This window comes from Solanum pennellii, chromosome 4 (assembly GCF_001406875.1).
Source record: "Solanum pennellii chromosome 4, SPENNV200".
Taxonomy (NCBI): Eukaryota; Viridiplantae; Streptophyta; class Magnoliopsida; order Solanales; family Solanaceae; genus Solanum; species Solanum pennellii.
Window position 1 is genome coordinate 1,890,251 of NC_028640.1, and position 23,306 is coordinate 1,913,556.

The 23,306-nt window shown below is 27.4% G+C and overlaps 3 protein-coding genes across 4 annotated transcripts; all 3 read right to left on the reverse strand.

Annotated features, from left to right (window-relative positions):
* Positions 1-5,311: 5,311 nt before the first annotated feature.
* On the reverse strand, positions 5,312-8,352 carry LOC107017234. Its single transcript, XM_015217503.2, has 4 exons — positions 8,319-8,352; positions 7,911-8,183; positions 5,846-6,001; positions 5,312-5,758 (listed from the first exon to the last, which is right to left on the reverse strand). Exons 1-4 carry the CDS (start codon positions 8,319-8,321, stop codon positions 5,549-5,551), a joined length of 642 nt encoding a protein of 213 aa, XP_015072989.2. The 5' UTR covers positions 8,322-8,352; the 3' UTR covers positions 5,312-5,548.
* A 5,098-nt stretch (positions 8,353-13,450) lies between these two features.
* LOC107016260 lies at positions 13,451-16,585 on the reverse strand. 2 transcript variants are annotated; one of them, XM_015216749.2, is made up of 3 exons: positions 16,425-16,585; positions 16,175-16,281; positions 13,451-13,960 (listed from the first exon to the last, which is right to left on the reverse strand). In XM_015216749.2, the coding sequence occupies exons 1-2, from the start codon at positions 16,515-16,517 to the stop codon at positions 16,180-16,182; spliced, it is 195 nt and encodes a 64-aa protein (XP_015072235.1). In that variant the 5' UTR covers positions 16,518-16,585; the 3' UTR covers positions 13,451-13,960; positions 16,175-16,179. The 2 variants fall into 2 exon arrangements, with proteins under 2 accessions (XP_015072235.1, XP_015072234.1); XM_015216748.2 differs by having other exon boundaries at positions 16,165-16,281.
* A 500-nt stretch (positions 16,586-17,085) lies between these two features.
* On the reverse strand, positions 17,086-18,652 carry LOC107017233 (U-box domain-containing protein 21-like). The gene has a single exon (XM_015217502.2). It carries the CDS (start codon positions 18,517-18,519, stop codon positions 17,191-17,193), a length of 1,329 nt encoding a protein of 442 aa, XP_015072988.1. The 5' UTR covers positions 18,520-18,652; the 3' UTR covers positions 17,086-17,190.
* Between the last annotated feature and the right edge of the window lie 4,654 nt (positions 18,653-23,306).

Consider the following 23,306-nt stretch of genomic DNA (forward strand, 5'->3'; position numbering starts at 1 on the left):
TATATATATATATATATATATATATATATATATATATATTCACTGAGATTGCATCTCCGGAACAATTTTTACAGTATTGAAACAATTTCTTATTGTCTCTTGCCGAACATTTGTTGTTCAAACAAGAATTGGATAATTGATATCATCCAAAACATTGATCTTTGTTGGATCATTTTGTCCAATTCCATAGCCTTCTAAAATCCTACGATAAATTATGTTCGATAATACATCTTGAAAGATTTTATCATCACAACATCACAACGTTGAAATTAATAAGATACAATGATTTTGATGTATTTGTTGTACTTTATGTATGATTTTTTTTTATGTGAAATCGATAAATATGATACATAAATTAATAAGAGTACTATGATTTTGAGATAATCAAAATTAACTTCATCAAATCTCAAACTATTCATTAAAATAAATATTAATTTATCAATTAAATAATATCTCTATAAAATAATAAAATTTCACGATCTCACCTATATTAATTTATATATGTTTTACCTTATCTCACACAACTAATCTTAGTTTATTTAAATACATACATAATAGAAATTTACAATAATTTTCAACTTTCTGTCGTTTAGGATGATTTGATGGATATTAAACAAGCTTTATTAGCTTATATTCTTTCAATTCAACTTGGGCCTTTTGTGGAAATTTTTATTTATTGATTTTATCCAATTAAGAATTAGGCTGGTACTGTTGTAGTAAGGTTTGATAATTTGGAGCTAGAATTTGTTTGTGTTGAAAAAATCAACATTCATATGATAATATAACAATAGGGAAATTAGGTGAATAATTAAACACATACTAGCTAATTAGTTAACATAGTTATAAATTTAGCTAATTTACAATTCACAACCAACATTTAACATTAATTATGTAGGCTTCAATTCGAATTTATATAATTTATTACGTTTGTATAATTAATCACTAACAATTCTTTATTTAATTTGTATTTGTATATTATAACGATTTGCTTTGATTTTTCACTTTTGTTATTAGATGCGTTCAATCTTTTTTCTTAACCTTTTAAAAGTTTGTACAAAATTTAATTTTCACACTTTGTATAACGTAATTTGTGTAACTTATTAAGGTTCAGATGTTTATGTGTGTATAAATTCGTTATTTCATGTTTTGAACATATTTGCATAATTTTAGAATTTGTATTACTCTGAAACATAGATCAAAATTTCTACCGTTGTGCCCATATTTTGTATAAATTTGTAATTGTATGTAGTTATTTTAATTATATATTTCTATATTGTACTTATACAAAAAAAAGTCTACCGTAATAATTATTCTTATACAAATATGAACGAAAATAACCCAATTATACAAATACACGTGAATTATACAAACATTTGCAGATTAAACAAACGAGAGGCGAATTATACAAATGAATAAGCTATAGGTACAACTCGTAAATATATAAATTATAATTAATTAATCTATTTAAGTTATTATAGTGGCTATTTTGTGAAACTTTCCCTTTTTAACAATTAACAATTCCGTATGTGTATCCCTCAATATTATATTTGGCGTATATCACGTATATTCCACTATATATTTATTTATCTCTCGTCATTAGTGTGTCAATGACAATATACTTGTAATATACGCTGATATACGATACATATAAAGTCATATACGTATACTGAAGTGATGTCTATCATATATTTATGTGATGCATACTGATATACATGATATACACCTGAGATATGTACTTGTCACAAGTGCATTTTGGATTTGATTATTTTCTCCAAACTAATCCAAATCACCTCTAATCTTCCTCAAGTTATATATATAAATTCATCCATATACTTTCAATCAAGAAATTCAAATCAAAACAATGTTAAATAAAAAATGTTGATTTATTTTTGTTTCATAAATTCCACTTAACATTAATAGAAAATAAGGCTTGGTGAGCTAAGGCTAGGAATTTGGGAACTCATATCCTACACTTGTCTCCTTCAATTTGTATTTTGATATAACATTTATTACTTAACTAGAGTAAATTAGCACTTATTTTAGTCTCAATATTTTCTCGGTTTGATGTACATAGATCTTACTTCACGTTTTTTATGGGAAACTTATGTGACACATTAAAAAGAGACTTTTATTTATTCGAAATAATGATCGTTTTAAAAAATTATATAATATAATTAATAATAGGTTGTTTGTATATTAGATACACAAAGCGACATTTATTGTCCATGCAAATGTAATAAGGCAGAAATATTGTATATATACATTTGAAAATATTTTTTAATGGTACTATATAATGATTTTATTATTATTTTACATGTATGGATGCATAGTATTACTCTATAGAGATATTGTATATACATAAATATACTTTTTATTATGTGCACAAATACATTATATTGCAATATTATTATGCGCCTAAATATATATCATGTACATTGCTCAGGCCAACGTCCTGGTCCGCTTTATACTAAAAGATTGAGATTAGATTTGACTTTAACTATTATTGTTTTGTAAAAGCACAAACGATCACTTTACTTCATAATTAGAGGCGAATCTATAACTTTAAATAAAAATTTCTCTTTTTTTTCGATTTTCCCCTCAACATAGGTATATTTTAAGTTAGTAGTAAGAAATAACGCCTTTTTTTTCCCTTTAATTGGTAAATAGTTATTATCATTTAGTTTTAAATTTCCCTAATAAAATTTCAAAATATATAATACTTATAAGCCATCTGTCCATAGCATTCTTTTTTTCTCCAAAATTTGGTTTAACAATACATTAAATTGATTTTTTGAAGATTAGTTTGGAAACTTTGCAATATCCACATATAATTTTAATTTTAAATCTACTAATTGGTTTTGTTTTATCAAAATTTAAATATTGACTGTTCTTGTCTTATTAAAAGACAAATTAAAGTGGACTTCAATGTCACTCCATATCAGGTTAATTATATATATATATATATTCTAGGTTAATAAAACCATATATTATTACTAACTCCATTATGTAGTTTTACCATTAAAATAATTAATATCACATGCTGTTTTGTACTTCTAAAACCAAAAAAAAAAAAACTTCATAAAAGTAGAAAACTAATCAAACAACACTAAACCCTAGTCCCAGAAATTCAGAATTTTTTTTCTTTATGTACTCTTTTTGTCTGCCACTTCCAAATGAGAAGAATAAGTATGAACACAACATTTTTATAAACTTGTAATAGCACATGGAAGGTATGGAGGTCTAATTAAGTTACAATTAAAATAAAATAAAAGAAAGATAAGTTTTAACGATAAGAACTATAAAATATCAGTGCACAAAATATCTTGTGTTAATTAGGGTTAAGGACGTTAGGGAAAGAGACACACTCTAAGAGATGTGTTATAGACAATCTTTTTTAGTACAAGTAAGTACTAACGATTGTTTTCATAATTCCAGTTCCTGACCTATAGATCACACAGATACAATTTTATCATTATTTACGACTCTTATTCTTTACCACTTACCAGTTACATCTATGCCAAATATTTCATTCTAAAAGATTAATGTAGTAAAAATAATTTAACCATTTAACCTGATATGTTTTTACTTTTAGTACTTAAAATATGATATTTTATTTAAAACTTTTTACCTTATAACATCCTACCCTTTATAACATGACAAGTTGAGACCTTTCATGAAAAAGGATACCTAGAGGCTAGAACTATTACATATATGGAGTATATATATAATAATATAATCATGCGATAAGTATTTTTCTATAATGTTTTAAGTACGTGATTATATGCATTAGCTAAAAATCTCAGTAATTGAGCTTATCATTTTGAAATAATAATTTAATTTGATGTTGTTCAAGAAGAATGACGAATGTATCTGTTTTAATATGAAAAATCCTGGAACTTCATGAAAAAAATGGTGTTAATCTTGTATAATGTATGAATATGATCGTTATGAATGGACTCATAAAATTATGGATTAAATAAGATCGATAAGTCATATTCCAAAAAATTCAAAAAATAATACACTCAAAAATTAAAATAATGTTGAATTTTGGGTTCTTAGATTCTGAATCTCTAAAATAGTAGTGAATATAGCAAATGGACTGCTATAATAAAAGTAGATGTATAATAACTATTGGTTTTTCTAAAGATTTTAAAAAAAAAACTAGTACTATGAATACATATACATGATATAATCTAAAAAAGATGTTAGGACCGGAAATAAGCAAGTGTAAATGCAGAAGATAGCAAAGCAAACCTCAAAAGACCACGAGTAAGAAGACAACGAGAAATATACAAAAAGACACAGAGATTTAACGTGGTTCGGTCAATCGACCTACGCCCACAAAGGAGATGAGCAATCCACTATAAATATGAGAGTACAAAATACAGAGGGAAACAACCTCAACCAAATTCACTCAGAATACATGGGAGGTTCACACAAGTGATAACGTATCAAGCTTGTGACCCACAATTTCTCCACCTAACCAAAACTCTCAAAGCCATAAAGACTACATTGTGAATGCTGATTAAGTTAGAAGGAACATTCATCTATTTATAGAGTCCTAAACCTTTTTCTACCAGAAAAAGGATTAGTTAATCAAAAACCTTTTCCTAAAAGAAAAATCTATTTATGATAAGAAATCAGGGAAAATAAAACCTAACAAAAGAAACATGAAAAATTTATTATATTGGATTACATAAGTTCACCTTCAATATTTAGATCAATAAATTCCAATAAAGAAACTATCAACAATTTATTATATTGGGTTACATTCATTCACATCCAATAATTAGACCAAATCAACACATGGATCTCATATATATTTGAATCTAAAAATCTTTTTTTTTTGTTTAAAGTTATATTATTGTTCCAAAAAAAGAAACTAATGAACAATACACACTTTGTTTGAATTAATACACCCTAGATATTTTGATCAAATCACACATGCATATCATATATTTGAATCTAAAGTTCCTTTTCTTTTTATTTAACCTAAGATAATTTTATATTAATGTGTTTACACCTTTGTGCTGACAAAATGAGAATCATATGACAAATTCATACAAGGAACTATGGCAAAAATAATATTTTAACTAAAAGGTAGAATTTTTCTAATTATAATATTGATATTATCAAACAAATTTAATAATGTATATAGAATATTAAGCCTGTCAAGACCCCATTTTTTATGCTATTCAACCACTAAAATATGTTATTACTCAGACAAAAAGGTGGGGATCACAAACCGACCAACCCAACTAAAACCCAAAATTGTGGACTATTTTTTTTTCAAAATGATTGTCATTCAATATTATAATTGAATACTTTTTTGTATAATAGATTGACATTATTGTTATCATATGTTCATGTACATCCCAACTAGAAACCATACTTTAAAATATAAAATAAAATTGCAAGATCAATATTCACCATCACTATTTGTGGTCAATTTTCATACGTTAATATAGTAATAGATCTTTTCATAAGTTTTTTTTTTAATCGATGAGTCTCTGTTTTACTAGTAAAATACTAGTAATAACGTTTATTTTTAACGTATAGGAGCTCTTCTAGGAACACCTTTCCTTTTGTGCAAATTCTTCTTTGGTTTCAAAGGTGAAATGCACCATGTTTGAATTACCTCCGATGACTCATTCAAAGAGATACAAGATTCATTTTCATTCGAGTGATCAAATTTCGAAATTTGATTGGAGATATAGTTCTTCTGACGTCCTTTGCAAATATTTGCATCGATGGATACCTAGAATAAAATTATTGAATTTCGTTAATAAAGATGAAAAATTAAAATTAAATAATTAAAAAATGTGGTGAAGTGGAGATAATTTACTTTGCAAGCAATGGAGCAAAATCGATTTGGTAAATCTTGAAGGTGTCTCCCACAAGCTTCACAAGTTACACTCCCCTTTAATTTTGAAGTTTTGCTATCTTTAGATTGAGGACGTGGATTTAGATGTATAGCTTTTTCACCATTAATCTTGTAAGTCTGCAAAATCAAATCATTTTGTGATAATTTATTGCTAAATAAAATTAGTGAAAGATTCTTATGTACACTATAATAATAACAATAATAACAATAATAATAATATTATGTTTAGCTATTAAATTTATAGCTCATAAATTCTTATATAGGAGAAAGAAATTTGCAATCGCTACTCTTTGGGTGCGCACAGACAAATATATATATATACCATCTATTCATTATGATATTTGTATTATTAAGTCGAACATAATTAATGTACGAACTAACCACTTCCTAACAATATATATGAACCATGAAACATTATTGTTTTGATATTTAAGTTATATTTACTAATACGGTCTGATTTAGGTCCAAGAGTAACCAATTCTTTTATTATATATTATCATATAACGTTTATAAATTTGTGGGTAGGAATCAATATTTAATTCATCTTATTATATAAGATGTAAAAGATTTTTGAAAGTTGATAAAAGGAAAAAGGATCAGAAATATATCCAAATTTTGATCGAATTTATTATTACGATACCAAACTTTGAAGAAAACTTTTTATTTCTGGACTATTTAATAGTTTAGTATAGTAATGTATTCACACAAACATATATATACCTTTAAAATACACTATTAAATAGTTCAGGAGATAAAAAACACACTAATATTTCAGAAGGATAACCATAAAGTCTTGACATCGTAACAGCAATTTCAACCAAAATTGAAGTATGTTTCAGACCCTTTTCCCTTGATAAAATGTTATTCATTTGTCACAAAAAACAATTTTTCGGTTCTTGTTTTGTATAATTTTAGAAAAAGATAATAAGCTTTAAGTAGTATATTTCAAAGTTATATAAAAATATCAAATAAAGTTCTATTGTATTTAATTGAAAAACATAAAAGTTTGAAAAGAAAATTTAACTACATTCCTACATTCCTAAATGTAGTAACTATATACAAGAAAATAATGAAATTTTCTAAATATGAATTATAACTTTGCAATCATATAGTATAATTTTCTAGTTTGAAGGATTAAAATCAATTATCATTTGAGATATTAAAATAAATACTTGATAGAACTAAAGGATGAAATGCACTACTATGTTACTATACAAGACCACTATAAACTTTATATATTAAAAAGAATTGAAAAGATATTTAACTTTATATAATATTTTTTATTTATAACAAATATTATTTTATATTTTTGATGAGCCAACTAGTTAAATTTCTATCTCTCTTTAATTAGTACATATACTACATTGGTACATTTGGATGAATTAACACTTAAAAATGTTAACTATATAGCTTAAAAATGAAATTTTTGAAGAAAAGAAAATATATGAATAAAATCGATTTAAAATATTGATAATATCTTTAAGATTTGTTTTTTCACCATGGAACATTATGGGCTAATTTTGAATATGTGATCTAAGCTAATTACCATTTTAAACCAATCAATATCACTATCTATAATAAGAATTTACATGTAATTATTCTACATGTAAGTTAAGTAACATTTTAAATCATCAATCAATATGTATCATAGAAATTTACCTTAATAATAATTACTATTATTTAATAAGACTTGATTCTACCAAAAAATATTAAACTATAATATGTAATATAAAGGTAATTGACATTTTAAATCATCATCAATATTTATCTTATAAATAAATTTAAAACATGATTGCTTCTTTTTAGAGGGTTAGTGGGTATAGAACTCAAACTCATTTTTCACACACACACAAAAACCAAAAATTAAAAATTACATGAATTGACAAATTAATTGATTAATGTGACTAATATTTTTTAAAATTGAATTAGATCAACTTCAAAAATGTATTATAAATTGTACTAATCAAAATTTACGTAATTTGAATCTCAAACGAGCAAAAATCGATGAATTAAAAAAAAAACATACCTGAATTTCCGCACAATTTAGATGTTTCTGAATCTCATGAAGTCTAACAACATCATGATAAACGTATTTGCAGATTTGAAGCCATTCATGGAAGCAATGCGACGAAGAAGATACACAATGCTTACAGAAACAGAGATTACAATCAATACAAAACATATTCTTCTCATTTCTTCTCAATTCTCTGTGATATCCACACGATTCGAAAAACTTAATACTAAGCAAATTCTCAATCCAATCTACTTTACTCATCACTCGAATTTCACCTCCGATTAGCTTCACAAAAAACAACAACAATCGCATCATTGAATTTGAAAATTTAAGATCTGATTACAGTTTAAAATCTAAAACAATAACGAATATCATCAAATTAAAAACATATATATATGAAAATTTAATTTGTATACTAACCATTTTTTGTGGAGTTTTTTTTTTTTTAGTGAAATGGAAGAAAAAGAGGAATTTATTATTTTGAGTAGAAGTGGAAAACAGAGTTTTTCTTTTTTTTTCTCTTTATAAAAAGCAATGGGAAAGTGAAGGAATGATAGCCGTCTGATCATTTAAATAGGGGCCCACGTCAGGCGTAGTTGTTAGGTTTCAACTGTTGATTTTTCCCGCCAATTTCGGCCAATGCTTTCGGAGTTATGGAGGCGGCCGTCTTTGGCTTTTGAAATTTATGTTAATGTTAATATATACATAAAAATAATAAAATTTTATTTTTGTAGGGAGATTATGTACTTAAAAAAAAGTAATTTAAAAAAGGCAAAGTAATATTTGGGGATAAATATAAAGAGTCATGGTTGCGATCAGAGGTGTTCACGGTTTGGATAAAAATAATTTTAAATAAAAAAATCAAATTAAATTTATAAAAAAAATCAAATTAAATTGGATTTGGTTTGGTTCGATTTTAAATTTTTGAAAACTAATATTATTTGATTTGGTTATGGTTTTATTCGAAAAAATTAAAGAAATAACTGAATTGAACCAAACTGATGAATTATATACACATATTTTATTAATATACATACTTAATATATTATTTTTATAAACAATTTTAAAGATCTTATATATATTTTCATTATAATTTTTTAATTTACTTATTGAAAGCAAAAATATTCAAGATGAAAACATTTATTTTATTGATTTCATGTATAAGAGTGTCTATGAGAATTCTTTGTGGGATTGAAAATGTTAACGTCTATTTCTTCTAAGACAATATAGTGAATTTAAAGCTTTAATCAGAATAATTTCAGTGATCAAAAGTTCAATAATTTATGTCATTCTAACTATTTTTTTTTTGTTTTGAATGGATTGTTATCACTTTCTTCACAATTTGAATTAATTTGTTCTTTTATTTTTGTATATGGTTAATAACCGAACCAAACCGAAACTGATAAATATATATTATAGTTAGTTTGGTTATGATAATTTTAAAACCGATTAAGTTAGTTTGATTTTGATTTTAACCAATAATCGATCCGAACCGACCCGTAAACACCTCAATTGCAAATTTGAATATTATGGGTTAAGATTTGAAATTTTATGATTATTTGTTGATTTATTGGGTTTAATTTTTTTTTTGTTACATATATTTAATATACTAAAAATATGTTTAGTGTAATTCTATACATAAATGGCTTGAGGGCGAAATTAATACAAGTATTTATTTTTAGACATCTACATTATTGAGGCTCAAAAAAGAAATTAATGGTGAATTTTGTGATATATTCTTTACACTTAATATGATATTGAAGATTGTTATGAAAAAAAAGGTCCAAAACTTATATTAAAAAGAAAAGAAATATTCAAGAACTTTAAAATAAATAACTTAAATTTTGTATTAAAATAGAGTTTCTAAAACAACATCCAAGGTAATATATCTTAAATATGTTGCTGATATGTTTATTATCTAGAAGTAATGCTTAGTTTTATAAATAACAATATTACTATGCGAAGTTAATTTATGTTTTCATCTCATTTGAAAATTATTATACTACAACAATAAGTATGCATAAATAAAATAAAAACAATTCTAGCTTATTTGATTAGATATGTTTGTTTATACTTGGTGATATACACTAAAATTCAATAAAATCATTTGATCATCTATATATTAAATTAAACATGACTATTAGTATTTCACGAAGAAGAATGCTATGTAATTGAATGAAATTGTAGAAACTTCTAGAATTGACGAATTGAATTAGCGGTGTATACTATTTAAAAGGAATGGAAGAAAATTTTGGAATTTCTACTATGTTTCATGTATAGAATTTAAAAAATAAATAATCCAAACATACCACTAACTTGAGCTGTCAAAAAGGGCCGGCCCAAGCCTCGCAGACCAAGCAATTTGAAGGCTTAGGGCGGGCTAACCCTTTATTCGGAAGGGTCTGAATATGCTCAACCCAACCAAACTCTTGAAAGGCCGAGGGCTGGGGCGGGCTAGCCCTTCTTTATTTTTATTTTTTTCTTTTCAAATTTATAGTTTTATAAGAAAATGAGAAGATTTCGAATCAAATATGATTAACAACTGTGTTATTTTAATGACACCAGCAAAAAGTCTAGTGTAATTAACATATATTTCACATACTAGATACGCGAGTGAGATAAGTAAGTGATAAGCAAGAGTTGAGGAAGGCGAGGGATGCGAGATTCTGTCTATGCATTCTAGATATATGTGAATCTACTTTGATAGAGTGTATCTAAAACATATTCACCTAATTTTGAGTCCATATATTCGGAGATATATGTATATGGATGTACCAAAATCTGATAAGATTCGTAATATTACAACATAGTGTGTATTTAAGTAATTAAATTATATACTAGTTAGATTATTATAAGTTATCCTAATAAAAAAAATTGTCCCATGGGCCGACCCTAACCCGGCCTCGATAAAGCCTCAAAGACTTTTATGGACCGGGCTTATAAGCCCTAGGTTTAAAAGGGCTTGAAAAATCTTATCCCAACTCTATCCCAATAACGAATTAAATTGAGCCGACCCCATGGGCTCATTTTGACGGCTCTACCGCTAATACTCCAACCATTTCTTGCAATTTTTAGGAGTTAATATCCTTGTATTTATATACTATAGGTTTTTTGTACTATAGTTTTTTCTTTCATAGTACACTTGTTGGGTATGTATGTATTGATTTTTTATTATTAATATAAAATCTTGTCTTTATATATATATATATTATTTTAATTATTTTATCTCTTTACCTTTTTCTGTTAATTAGGAATAACTTTTCTAAAACCAATTTTTAACACTTCTTTTTTAATGCAAAAATAGTTTTATCACACCAGGTGTTTATATCAAATTAATGCAATTTTCATTATTACGTGATTTGATGAAGTAAAATAAACTATAAATTTAAACACATAATTTGATATAAACGTCCGGTGTGATAAAACTAAGGCATATATTAACTTAACGTAAACATCTGATACGGATAAATTTTATTACCCTTTTACAATCCCTAAGGCAAATAACGGAAAACATAAAATAAAGACATGGTGTCTCAACCATTTAACAGGAAACTAAAAATATTAAGATATTTATAATCAAAATTAACATTTCAATTCAAACACATAATTACTTATTTATAAATTAATTTCAAACTTTTATCAGTTATCATAGATATACTTATCAGCTATGTTTAATCAATTAAGCCAAACATGTTATTGTTTTATTAGGAAGCTAAAGCTTGAAAAAATTACCTTATTATGAAATGAAATATTGACAAAATAGTTTCGTTAATGTTTCAATATTGACTTCTTTTAATCATTTGACTTAATTTTGCATGCACTTTACAACTTGTGCTACACGGATTTTCTGTTTCAAGACAATTTACAACTTGTGTTACCCAATTAGTTCTCTCTCCGTTCGAAAATATTTGTCATGTTATGCTTATTAAAGGTCAATTTAACTAATTTTTAAAGGTAAATTAGATCATATTAATTCGATATTTTAAAACAAAAAAATTAGATAACAATATTTTGCATATTACTAATTACTATGATGAAAAAATGCATCTTAAAATGTTAGTCAAAATTTTTATAGTTTGATTCTAAAAATAGAAACCATGACAAACAATACCGGACGGAGAGAGTAATTAGCCCGTTAGTAATTATTAGTCAAACTGATTTAACATTTCAATTAAGCTAATTATTACTTTTTGAAGAAAAATTACATATGTCAAATGTCTAATAGTACGTAAATAGATTCGAAAAAACACAGGGCATTTATAATTAATAATAATAAGGTTAATAGTACTTTTGGTACCTCCTTCGTTATAGGTAAATTTCTATTTTGATTCTTTTGTTATTTAGCTAATCATATTTAATCTTTAATTAATTGAAAATTGAAATAAATACTATTGATCCCTTTTCTAGTAGTATATGTTCACAAATTTATTATGATTATCAATTATTCTACTCATTAATTACTCATGTGCTATGATAAATTTATGTTATTAATTCTTTTTTGAAGGTAATATTATTCTAAAAATAATACTAGCACAAATATAACCACACATTTCAATTAATTATTAAATGCGCTTAGTCGAATATCGAGGGACTAAAATTGCTATTATCCCTTAATAATAATATCATCATAGGAATCTTTATTTTTACTACAAAATAAATAAAGCATGCTCATTTTCCGCGGTACAAATAGTACAATTCATTATGGTAGTGAATTTTAAAAAATAAATTAGAAATTAATTAATATTTATTATCCTTTAAACATTTTATTTTATTTTATATAAAATCCAGCAAAGCAAATCTAGGTAAATGATTATTTTCACCCAAGAAAAGGGGAATGATTTTTGGCAATAACAGCTAATTTTCATGATTAGCATTTGTTATGATTTTCTTGATTAGATTTGATGGGATTTTGGCCCCTTTTTCTCTCTACATTTTATTTTTTGTTGCTTTTTCTTGTTAATAAAAAGTGGGGAATCTTGGTTACACAAAGTGACGAAATTTTCATCAAATGCTTTTTTGAGTAATTATTAGTGTTTATAAAAATAAAATAAAACGATCAATTTTATACCTTTAATGGTTTGAAAAATGATCCATATGTCGTACGAACTTTTTCATCATGCTAAATAAAAAAAATTGGTTTTGTCTTTAATTTTACAGAGATTTCAATGACAAGAATCAATTTTTTTTAAAGCCAGTAGTATCCGAGTCAACTTTTACTCAGCTCGACTAATTCCACGAAATACTTGTTTAGGCTGCCACCTCCCACCTATAACAAGTATCGATAGAAAGAATCACCTAGTATATTTTATTTCAACCACTTCATTGACCACTAGGTCACACCCTTCGAGTATACCACTCTTGGATGCACCAGAAACATTTTATAAATACAAGATTATAAGTCTTCTTTTCTTTAAGGTATATACATATATATGTATACTAAGTTTTTTTCAAAGTTAGTGAATGCATATGCATCCGAATCCACTACGCGGGTCCTCCTCTGGTCTCGAGAGGGTGAAACGTACGAAAACCTTACACTGTAAATTCCTTGGACGAAAAAAAACAGCAACATTGTTCTTTTATAACTAAGGTATTACATAAATTGCTTGAGCCTTCAAGGAAATCATTAAGCCAAGCTCAAAATAAAAAAATACATATCATCAAATAACAATGCTTTCAATTTTGTGAAAGGGTGAACTTAGTTATTACAAAGTAAATCACCTAAAGCAAAGAAGAATCCCCCTTCTTTCTCTAAATAAACCAAAACATAAGATAACAATATCAAATGTTGGTTTAGCAGAACTTCTAGTCCTTCATTTACATATCAAAAGTAGACTACCTCATAGCATCTTAGAAGACGTAATTGTCATCATAAGACGAACCAAACGTGAGTTCATAAACAAGTGACCTGAGGATTGAGAGTCTGATAAAACGTACATTGAAGTAACTAATGAGAGTTCAGGATCCAAAAAGTGGAGGATCTATCATCTGTGAGTAGTAAGCAACTGAACCTTCTCTTTGTGGTGCCGTTTCCAGTATTGCTCTCGACTGTTTTTCTAGTACTACTGCAACCATGTAAAGGGAAAAAAAAGATAAGAATCAATGTATGAATGATCTAAAAGCTTGTTTATGAGGAACGTAGGCTTGAAGCTTATATCATATTTCAAGTCCATAACAAAGACGATGTTGATTTATGATGGACATTATATCTTGTGGAACTATATGCTAATGATAAGAAACCTAAAGTGTTGAGGTCAGACCTTTCTAAATTGAGACTTTGGAGCAACCATTTGCTTATATAGGGCAAACCAGTAAAACGGATAACCCGATTTGAGCATTAAAAAGTCTAGTTAATGAATTCAAGAGGAAATATCACCACATGCTGCAAACTGAACAAAATCTCAAACTGCTTCAAGAGTAAAATACCATATCATCTATGACTATTCCCAGTATTTCAAGAATATTACCTCTATATGTGTATAGCCCATATGCAATCATTGCCTTATTCCCAGAGATTTAAATGTGTGTATATATATATATATATATATATATTAGTCAAAATGTAGAATTTAAATGTCGAGCAGAAACAAAAGCAGCAGTAATATGCTGACTAATTATTATAATCAAAATATCAAATCGTTCAGTAAAGGCGATCTGAATAGATTAGAAAAGAAACATCTTTGGACTACTTAAAAACATTTTTAAAAAAAAATTAATCAGGAAAAACATGTTTGGCCTTAATTACGATTTTGTAAAGGAAATGCAGATATCATATAAGCAACTGATTTTGGTAGTAACCCATTAAATTAATTTTCACAGTGAAAATTAAAACTTTACAATTCCAAAAGGGCACAGAAGGAAAGAACTTAAGCCCGCTACTGATCATTCCGTGTTATTTTCATGGTTGATTGCAATAAATTACTGTAATGTGTTCGAGTAATCTTGCATCTATGCTTGAATCTTTTCCTTGTTGCAAATTATATTTTCTTGAGAAGATATAATTAAACAATACAAGGCTTGAATATATTTTATATGTATATTTTCCCTCGGTTTAGTGGCATGTTTGGCTTCTTTATTCAGCAAGTAGAAGAAACTCCTAACTTTGTAGGGTGATAAGTGAAAAAGCACAGTGGGAGTTTCCCCCTTTCCTGGCTGAGGCTTTAACCGTGCAACTGCCCATTAAGTTTCATGATGTATGTTGGAGAAGAAACGATACCGTTTAAGATTAACTTTCTATGGTGAAAGGGAAATGAGATGTCTGTACAGTTGTTGCTACCACTGCTTTTGCTGCTCTAAGTTATTTGTTACTTCCTTTGTATGAAAAATGACATTCTTACTTCCTGTTTCACTTTGAATCTAACTGTTTTTTCTCTTTTGGTTGAATGTTATCGATTATGTGTATGTATAGACACATATTGAAGCCAAATGTGTTTTTCCATTAAATTTCACTCAAGGTTTTATGGTTTCCCAACTAGGGAAATGTGACTTACTCGGCCACTAGACACATGAGTATTTCCCAACTAGACATGATTACAAAACCGAAGTCCAAGACTGTTTAGAAGGAATATGGTTTCCATATTGTCCCACATAAACTCATATAATTACAGTTTTTTACTTCAATAAATCCACGCTTCAGTTGTGCTTTGTGCATTACGCTCCAGCAGGTAAATGTAGCTTTTTGCAATTGACAACACAAGTAGAAAAAATCAAGCATGAGTTCAAAGACATATAGGAGTTATCATTTATGTACAGTTTAGACAGGCCACTGAGAGAATCATCAAATGTACCAATAAGTTCTTATTAGCATTTCCTGTCCTTAAAGGATACAAAACGTTCCTTTCATAAAACAGTCACCACTTTTCATGTCAATATCATGACAAATGTTATCGCAGATCAGAGGTGCCTTAAACGCATGAATTTATTAAACCATCAATAGGTATTGAAGATATTTCATTCATATTGATACTTCATTCAAAAGGAAATCACAAAAATGCACACATAAGAGTACAACAAAATCAGCACCCAAGGGAGTGGACTATAGCCTAGTGTTCAATAAAGTGTGTTGAGAACCATGACGTCTCATGTAGCAAAAACACTATGTGAGTTCAACAAGTATCACATGGAATTAGTCGAGGTAAGCATAAGTTGACCCATACACCAAAGTTACATAAAAAAACAGCTTCCTTTTTACTCATCTCAAACAAAAAGTTATACAAGTCATATTCCAGAATCAAAAGATTAAGATCAGAGTATCCGAATTCAATCTTACAAGTAGTTACCGGGTTCATTGATTATCTGCCAGCTCCTGTTGATCTGTGCCTTCATTTTTTAGGTTCCCAAACTTGTCCTTGAAAGAATCTTGCCTCTGCAACCACATCATATGCCCCTGCCCAACAAATTACACAAATTGGAGGAAGATACTACAAGGTGGAGGAATCGATACCTCGCCAACAAGGTGAAAATTTAAATAGTCAATCAACCGAGCTACTAAGATTTATTTACCAAAGCATACTTGAAAATTGAAATTACCTGGAGACCAGCAGCCCAGACAATGAGGAATGAAGCGAACCAGAGTTTCTTGTCCTTGAGAAGTTCCTTCACTACAAATTTTCTCTTCTCCATTGATGAGTACCTCAAAACCCCTTGTTACTAAAAACACTGTAATTTGCATATTGAAAAATTGAATTCGGGTTATATTTCTCAAACGGGTTAAATTTTATGTAAATTATACTTCACTCCCACAAGTTTTATATTGTACTACTAGTCTCGCGCTTCATACATATGTATCTTTAAATATAGATTAATGTGTATAAAAATTTAAAAGAAATAACGAATGGTTAATCATGATCAAGGTATTACGAGTGCAATGGTAAGATGGCGCCTCCTATTTTATGATCACTAAGCACAATAATCAAACTAGCCTTCCTATTGATTGCAATTGTGAAAGATTCAATACAACGTTCATACCACAATAAAAACTCATCACAACCTCCTTGAATCTTAGTTAAAATCATCCAAACAAGTTCTAAGTAATAATAATGACTTGAAAAAATATTCAAAACATAATTTGTTACGTCAATACCAGAGGGAGCGAAATGTCATACAATATCACTAGGACAATAGCCATTTTTCAACAACATAAATTTCATTCATGTTCAACATAAACTTCTATAAGTAAAAAAAATACAAAGTTATATCCAAAAGAATATTCATAACTTATTATTCCTTGTTCAATTTTGTACATTTAACATATGAAAAATGAATGTATACACCTAATTTCAACTAAACTAAATGTTCAGAATGGCCTCTTTAGGTTCTTCAAATCCAAAGAATCAATACACTCTACCTCACCTCTATGTAAATTCAACAATTTCAACAACTCACTTGCTTTCTCCTTAGTATTTTCACCACAACCAACTTGTATTAGTAACAATAGCTTTTGAAATGCACCAACTTGAAGTGCTTCATTAATAAGCACAACATTATCATTCTTCCCAATAAATAACTTCCATAATATTGAAACTGAAAATTCAGTAGCTAAATCTGAAACTCTCAATAATTTCTTGATCAAAACAGGAATAGTTAAGGCATAATTATTAGCCCTTTTTCTCCCTTCTTGTGAGTTGCAAAGTCTAGCCAAAATTCCCAATACTTTTTCACATATGCTCTTTTCACAATCCACAAGTGTCTCTATAAGCAATTCCACTAACCCCAAATCAACAAATTTTGATCTTGCTTTGTCATTTGACAATTGTGATGAATTAACCATATGGTAAATTGTTAATAAAGAAGCTTTTGTAGTTGTAGGACAAATTGGCTCTTTTATTAACTTCACTAATGATTCTAAACCTCCATCAATCTTTAGTAACTCTTCAACTCTCCATATTTCTTCCATTCTCATGATTTCTTTAAGCAAAAACACTGAATTTCTCCGGCTCGATAAACTTCCACATTTCAAGAACCAAATCATGCAATTTAAAGATGATTTTGATCCAAGAATTGACTTGGACTCACTATCTAGAGGCAATAATATTGTCAAAGTTGATAAAATTTCTTCCATTGTTTCAACTTCATAAACGGATGATTTCTCCGTAAAACAATCAAGTGTAGATGATAACATCTTCCCTGCACCATTTGCAACAAAACAACGTTTATTCCTTGTACTTTCCTTTATCATATTCCTCATTTTCATTACTAGTTCGCGACTAGACTCTGAGCCTTGCTCCAATTTGGAGCAAGAATCGATCTTTCTAAGAATCCCCGTTACCTCTGATGAGGTAACGGGGATTCTTGGAGTTGGGATCCTCTCGATCCCATATTCTTTATTCGCAACACACCATTCTTGGATCATTTTCCTCATGGTGTGATTAGGAATTGGCTCAAGTGTGTTCAACACTTTTTTAGTGATGGGACATGTTTGATTTCCATTTTCGATCCATGTCTCGATACTCACACGATCGTACGTGATCCCCGTCGACAACGTCACAGGATCACTCATCAAATCTAATGATATTGGACACTTGAAATGGCTAGGAACCATTAACAACTCCATCGTTTTTTCTTCAATTTGTTTCTTTGTGTTACTCCTCTTTGATGCTCTTTTCTTCCTCCATGTTGAAATCATTGTTTTTTTTATGTTACAAACAACAAAAAGAAACAAAAGAAATTGGAAAAAATGAGTTTTGTTATATGATTTTATTCTTTGCAAGTTATTGAAATTAATGAGATTTTGGTAAGTTTGTAGGGAGTTAATGTGTATATATATGTGAGTTTATTGATGTCACGCGGTTCAACTTTCAATATTTAATATAATTGAATTGTATAGTACTTTCAACTATGTATTATAATTTTAATAATAAAATATTTGATGAAACGTGTGAGCTAAATTGAATATTGACTAAGAAAAATTGTGAAGTGTTGAATAGGAATGGGGCAAAAAAGGGGTGCTAATATAAGAAGATTTGTTTAGACTAGATTTTTATTTTAATTTTTTTTTTTTTGACTAAAGATGTTAGGTTGAAAAAATAAAAAATAAAATAATTTAAAGGTTGGCTTAATTTTGACAGGAGAAAATAGACAAGACAAAAAAAAATGGTCGGTGGACTAACCTTACTCATTTGATTTTATTATAGTGTATATTATAATTTTTATAATTAAAAAATTACTTTATGTGATACTTAAAGCAAAGTTGGGTAATTTGTTTATTATAGAAAGTTAATAGTTTAGCAATTTTTGTGATATTTATATATAAAAAAACAAATGAGTCATCTTTTATTATGAAAATAATTTAATTACTTTAGTGCATTTTTTTTTGGCAACTTTCACATATAGCAAATAAAAAATTCATATTTGTATGTTATAGCAAAGTTTGCATAATTATGCTCCATAGCAAACATAGAAACTGTATAATTCGCTATACATATACAGTTGAAGCAAATTGTATAAAACGAAGTGTATAAAACAAGAAAGAGAAAGACACTTAGGCAGAGAACTGTATAAAAACGAATTGTATTATTATAAGTGTATAAAACGATTATATACAATTTGAATTTGTATAAAATGAGAAAGAGAGAAAGACAAAAGAGACTTGACAAGGAATATACAATTGAATCGAATTGTATAAAACGAGAAAGAGAGAAATTAGATACAATTTGAAAATTGTATAAAACAAGAAAGAGAGAAAGGCAAAAGAAACTGGCAAGGGAGTATTTTTATTGTATAATTATAAGTGTATAGGAGGAAAATATATGTACTTGCATGTGTCTATACAATTTTCTCACACTTTATACAAACAGAAACACAATTTATACATTTCGCTTCTGTTTGTATAAGTGAGAAAGGCGAGGGTGGCGAGCGAGACTTGGGAGAGTGGCGAGCGAGATCTGAAAGAGGGGAGAGAGGGGAACAAAAATATATGTATTTATACAATTTTCTCTGCTTTATATAATTAGAAACAATTTTTCTGCACTTGTGTTTGTATAAAAAGTGAGGAAGCGAGCGAGAGATAGGAGGAGAGTGGCGAGCGAGATATTTGGGAGAGAGACGCCTGACAATTTTTTGCAAACGTTTGCTATGGAGCACAATTAAATCAAACTCTAGCTTACTCCATTTATTTTAAGTTATTAATTTGCTATTATATACAATTTCCCCCTTTTTTTTTTATGAATTACTCCATGTATGAGGATAATAGGTTATATAAATATAACCTATTTTTTTATATATAAAAGAACTAAGAAACACACAATATTTAATTATAAAGGGTAGTATATTGAGTCGTGTATCACAAAAATCAAAACAATTTTTTTTTTAATAATCGTGAGACTAAAAATCTTTTTCCAACTGTCCAATGTAAAAAATGTCAATATTTTTTAAAATAAAATATAAGAAAAGTGCTACATAAATGAAACATATGGAAAAAAAAAGTTATATATTAAAAAAAATAGAATTCAAAGGAAAATAACTTGTATACGCTTCTTTGTTTTGGTCTACACGGACTCGTTTTACACGTAAAATTTGCAGCAAACCTAACGCGCAAGCTATGAAGTATTAAGGTCAAAGATATTATTCCCTCCATAATCAGTATTAATTTATGTGATATAATTTGATTTGACGTAAAATAATTTTTAAAAAAAATTTGTAAATTGTACATTTTTATTTTTATAAACATGGAAAAGATATGAAAGCTATTACTTTTTTCAATGTTACCGAAAGAGCAAATCATGTTAATAAATAAGATATATTCAAATGTCCTAATGTATTATATGAATAAGTAGTTGTTTTGATGTTACTTTTATGAATACATGTTTAAGATAGCCAATTTTCAAATACACGAAATATATAGATTCAGTAGTCAACAATAATAGTAACTAATTATTCTTTAATATATGCTACTTTCATATAGTGCAAACAATCTTATTTCATACTGATTACTGAGCATGAGTATGTTTTCTTAAAAATTTTAAAATGATATGAAATTCTTTTTTTACAAAATATAAACTTATGAGTTAAGTTTTAAATCTTTTAAGAATAGTATCATGCTTTCTTTTTTTTTTTTGGAGAAAATCATAATTTTCGAATAGTATATCTAAATTTAAAATCATTATGAAATTACATATTCAAATATAGGCTTAAAAACTACTCGTTCCTTATCAAATTATGTGATGATTCTCTTTTAGTGTTCTTTTTTCTTTATACTTAAATAGTCATTACATTATTATAATTATGGACTTTAAAAATAATATAACTTTAAGTTTTCAAGAAAATAAATAATTTCAAATAATATTTTTTAAAATTTATGATAAATAATTTAAAACTGGAAATATATATATATATATATATATATACATATATATATATATCCCTGAAATCATGACTTTGCCATTAGTCAAAGTACATAATACCCAAAGTTGGGTCAGGGCCATGAAAAGGTTGTTTACTGCATTAGCCACCCTCAACTTATGCTTTTGGCATAAGCTGAGGTGCACATGTCCAAGGAGGGACCAAGGCCAACACATTATTCCCAGAAAAGATCAGTTGGGGTGAAAAAGAAAGGTCTATTTTAAGCTCAAATCATNCAGTAACGAATTTACATAAATTCATTCATCATTTTATGCGTATTACAAAGTAAACAAAAAGAAAAGGAAATGTAAATATAACAGAAATTATTTTATAAATTTCAGTTTATCTCGTAAAAAATATTTATATAATTTACAATATATTATATAATTTCTTCTTTTATTTTTACTTGTTTATTGTGGTATTTTTTAATATTTAGATGATATTTTTTTTGTTTTTTTTTACTTTTTGACTCGATAAATTGATGATATAATAGAAAAAAATAAATTATTCTTTCTTGATCTGTCAAAAATGAAAAGTAAAAAGGGATATCAAATTAGAAAATATTTGTCAAATAAATAGAATCGAAAGGACCATTGGGTAATATTTATGGATGGAGTATATTTTTATTATAATACACCAACAAGAATATAATGTGATTCAGAAAATATTTTTTTTACTATTTATGTCATAATTGTTATTTTTAAAACATAATTGAAAATATTTTTTTTTATGGGTCATCTAATCTACTTCATGATTAATGTGCTCTTTGATAGGATTTGTAGTACATAGAGATTTCGTATTACATAATTGACTATGAGATTCTCAATAATTAATGCAGTTAATTATTTTTAATATGTTGGAAATATAATGGAAGAATATAAAGATCCAAGAATGACTTCCTCCAAAAATATATTTAATTTCAAGTTAAAGGGTAAAAATATCTAAAAAGAAATTATATATATACAAAAGGTAAACCATTTTTTTTTGTTATTGTATGTATGTATATGTAGTTTTTTTGTATTTTTAATCCTCTTGACAAATTTTTTTTATGAAAAAGTCAAATCAAGTTAAATAATATACCAAATACAACTCAATAGACAATAGATTCACATTTAGGGCCCGTTTAGTCATAGAATTCTCAAATAATATTTGGGAAAAAATTTAACAAATAATGTTTGTCCATATAATTTATCATTATTTGACAAATATTTTTGGCATATATCTCAAATTTCCAAATACTAGTTTTTTTAGTACTTGGGCCAAATCTCATTATTTGAAATCTTTTGAAAATTAAAATTTTATCCCAAACTTTTATCTTTTACAAAAACACCATCTATTACAGTTATTTGCGTTGTATTACATAATTTTTTACGTGAACACCAAAATAGTGATGAAATATTTAGTGAATATTAAATAATGATATAATTATTGATGAAAATTAGCTCAAGTTATTAAAGTCATGTGCTTCGTCTACTTCACGATGTATGAAATGATACTTGTTGCACTCACTCCAAATTACCTCATTGCTCTAGTATCATGGACACTATTTGTTATTGTTGCACGAACATCCAATCGACTTGTGATACAAGCTTATAGTTAGTTTTGATAATTTTAAAACTTATGGATATAAATCATATTTTTCTAAAAAGGTGAAATATATTTCCCAAATTCTATGACCAAAACACGTGGTGATATTGACCAGTATCATTTTGTGTTCACATCTTTAAAATCCAAGAGACCCTACCTCGTATTTTAATATCTGACCTAAAGAATATAAACGAGTGAGACTATACCTAACTTTCGATCCTAGTGGTTGAACTAATCAATTATCTTAATAAAGAGGGTATAACTATTCAACTAGAAAGCTAGTTGCATTATCATACACCTAAAGGCTTCTAATTTTGGTAAAAATTAGAAAATTAGAGATCAATTTTGGTGCAATATGCTATTCCATTTCGACAAAAAGACCCACATAAGTTCCATAGCTTTTGGTTGGCTATCCCGACCATAATTTTCCTGTCCTGTAGAGGAAAAGCCACTTTCCTTTTGACTTAATTGTGGGTGAGGAGGGAT

Excerpts from the sequence above, each read along its gene's own strand:
- LOC107017233 (XM_015217502.2), bottom strand. The coding sequence starts at position 18,519 with ATGATTTCAACATGGAGGAAGAAAAGAGCATCAAAGAGGAGTAACACA.
- LOC107017234 (XM_015217503.2), bottom strand. Across the intron at positions 6,002-7,910 it reads TAAATTGTGCGGAAATTCAG|ACTTACAAGATTAATGGTGA; the intron begins GTATGTTTTTTT and ends TTGATTTTGCAG. Across the intron at positions 5,759-5,845 it reads TTTGCTCCATTGCTTGCAAA|GTATCCATCGATGCAAATAT; the intron begins GTAAATTATCTC and ends ATTTTATTCTAG.
- LOC107016260 (XM_015216749.2), bottom strand. The coding sequence starts at position 16,517 with ATGGAGAAGAGAAAATTTGTAGTGAAGGAACTTCTCAAGGACAAGAAA. Across the intron at positions 16,282-16,424 it reads TCTGGGCTGCTGGTCTCCAG|GGGCATATGATGTGGTTGCA; the intron begins GTAATTTCAATT and ends TTTGTTGGGCAG.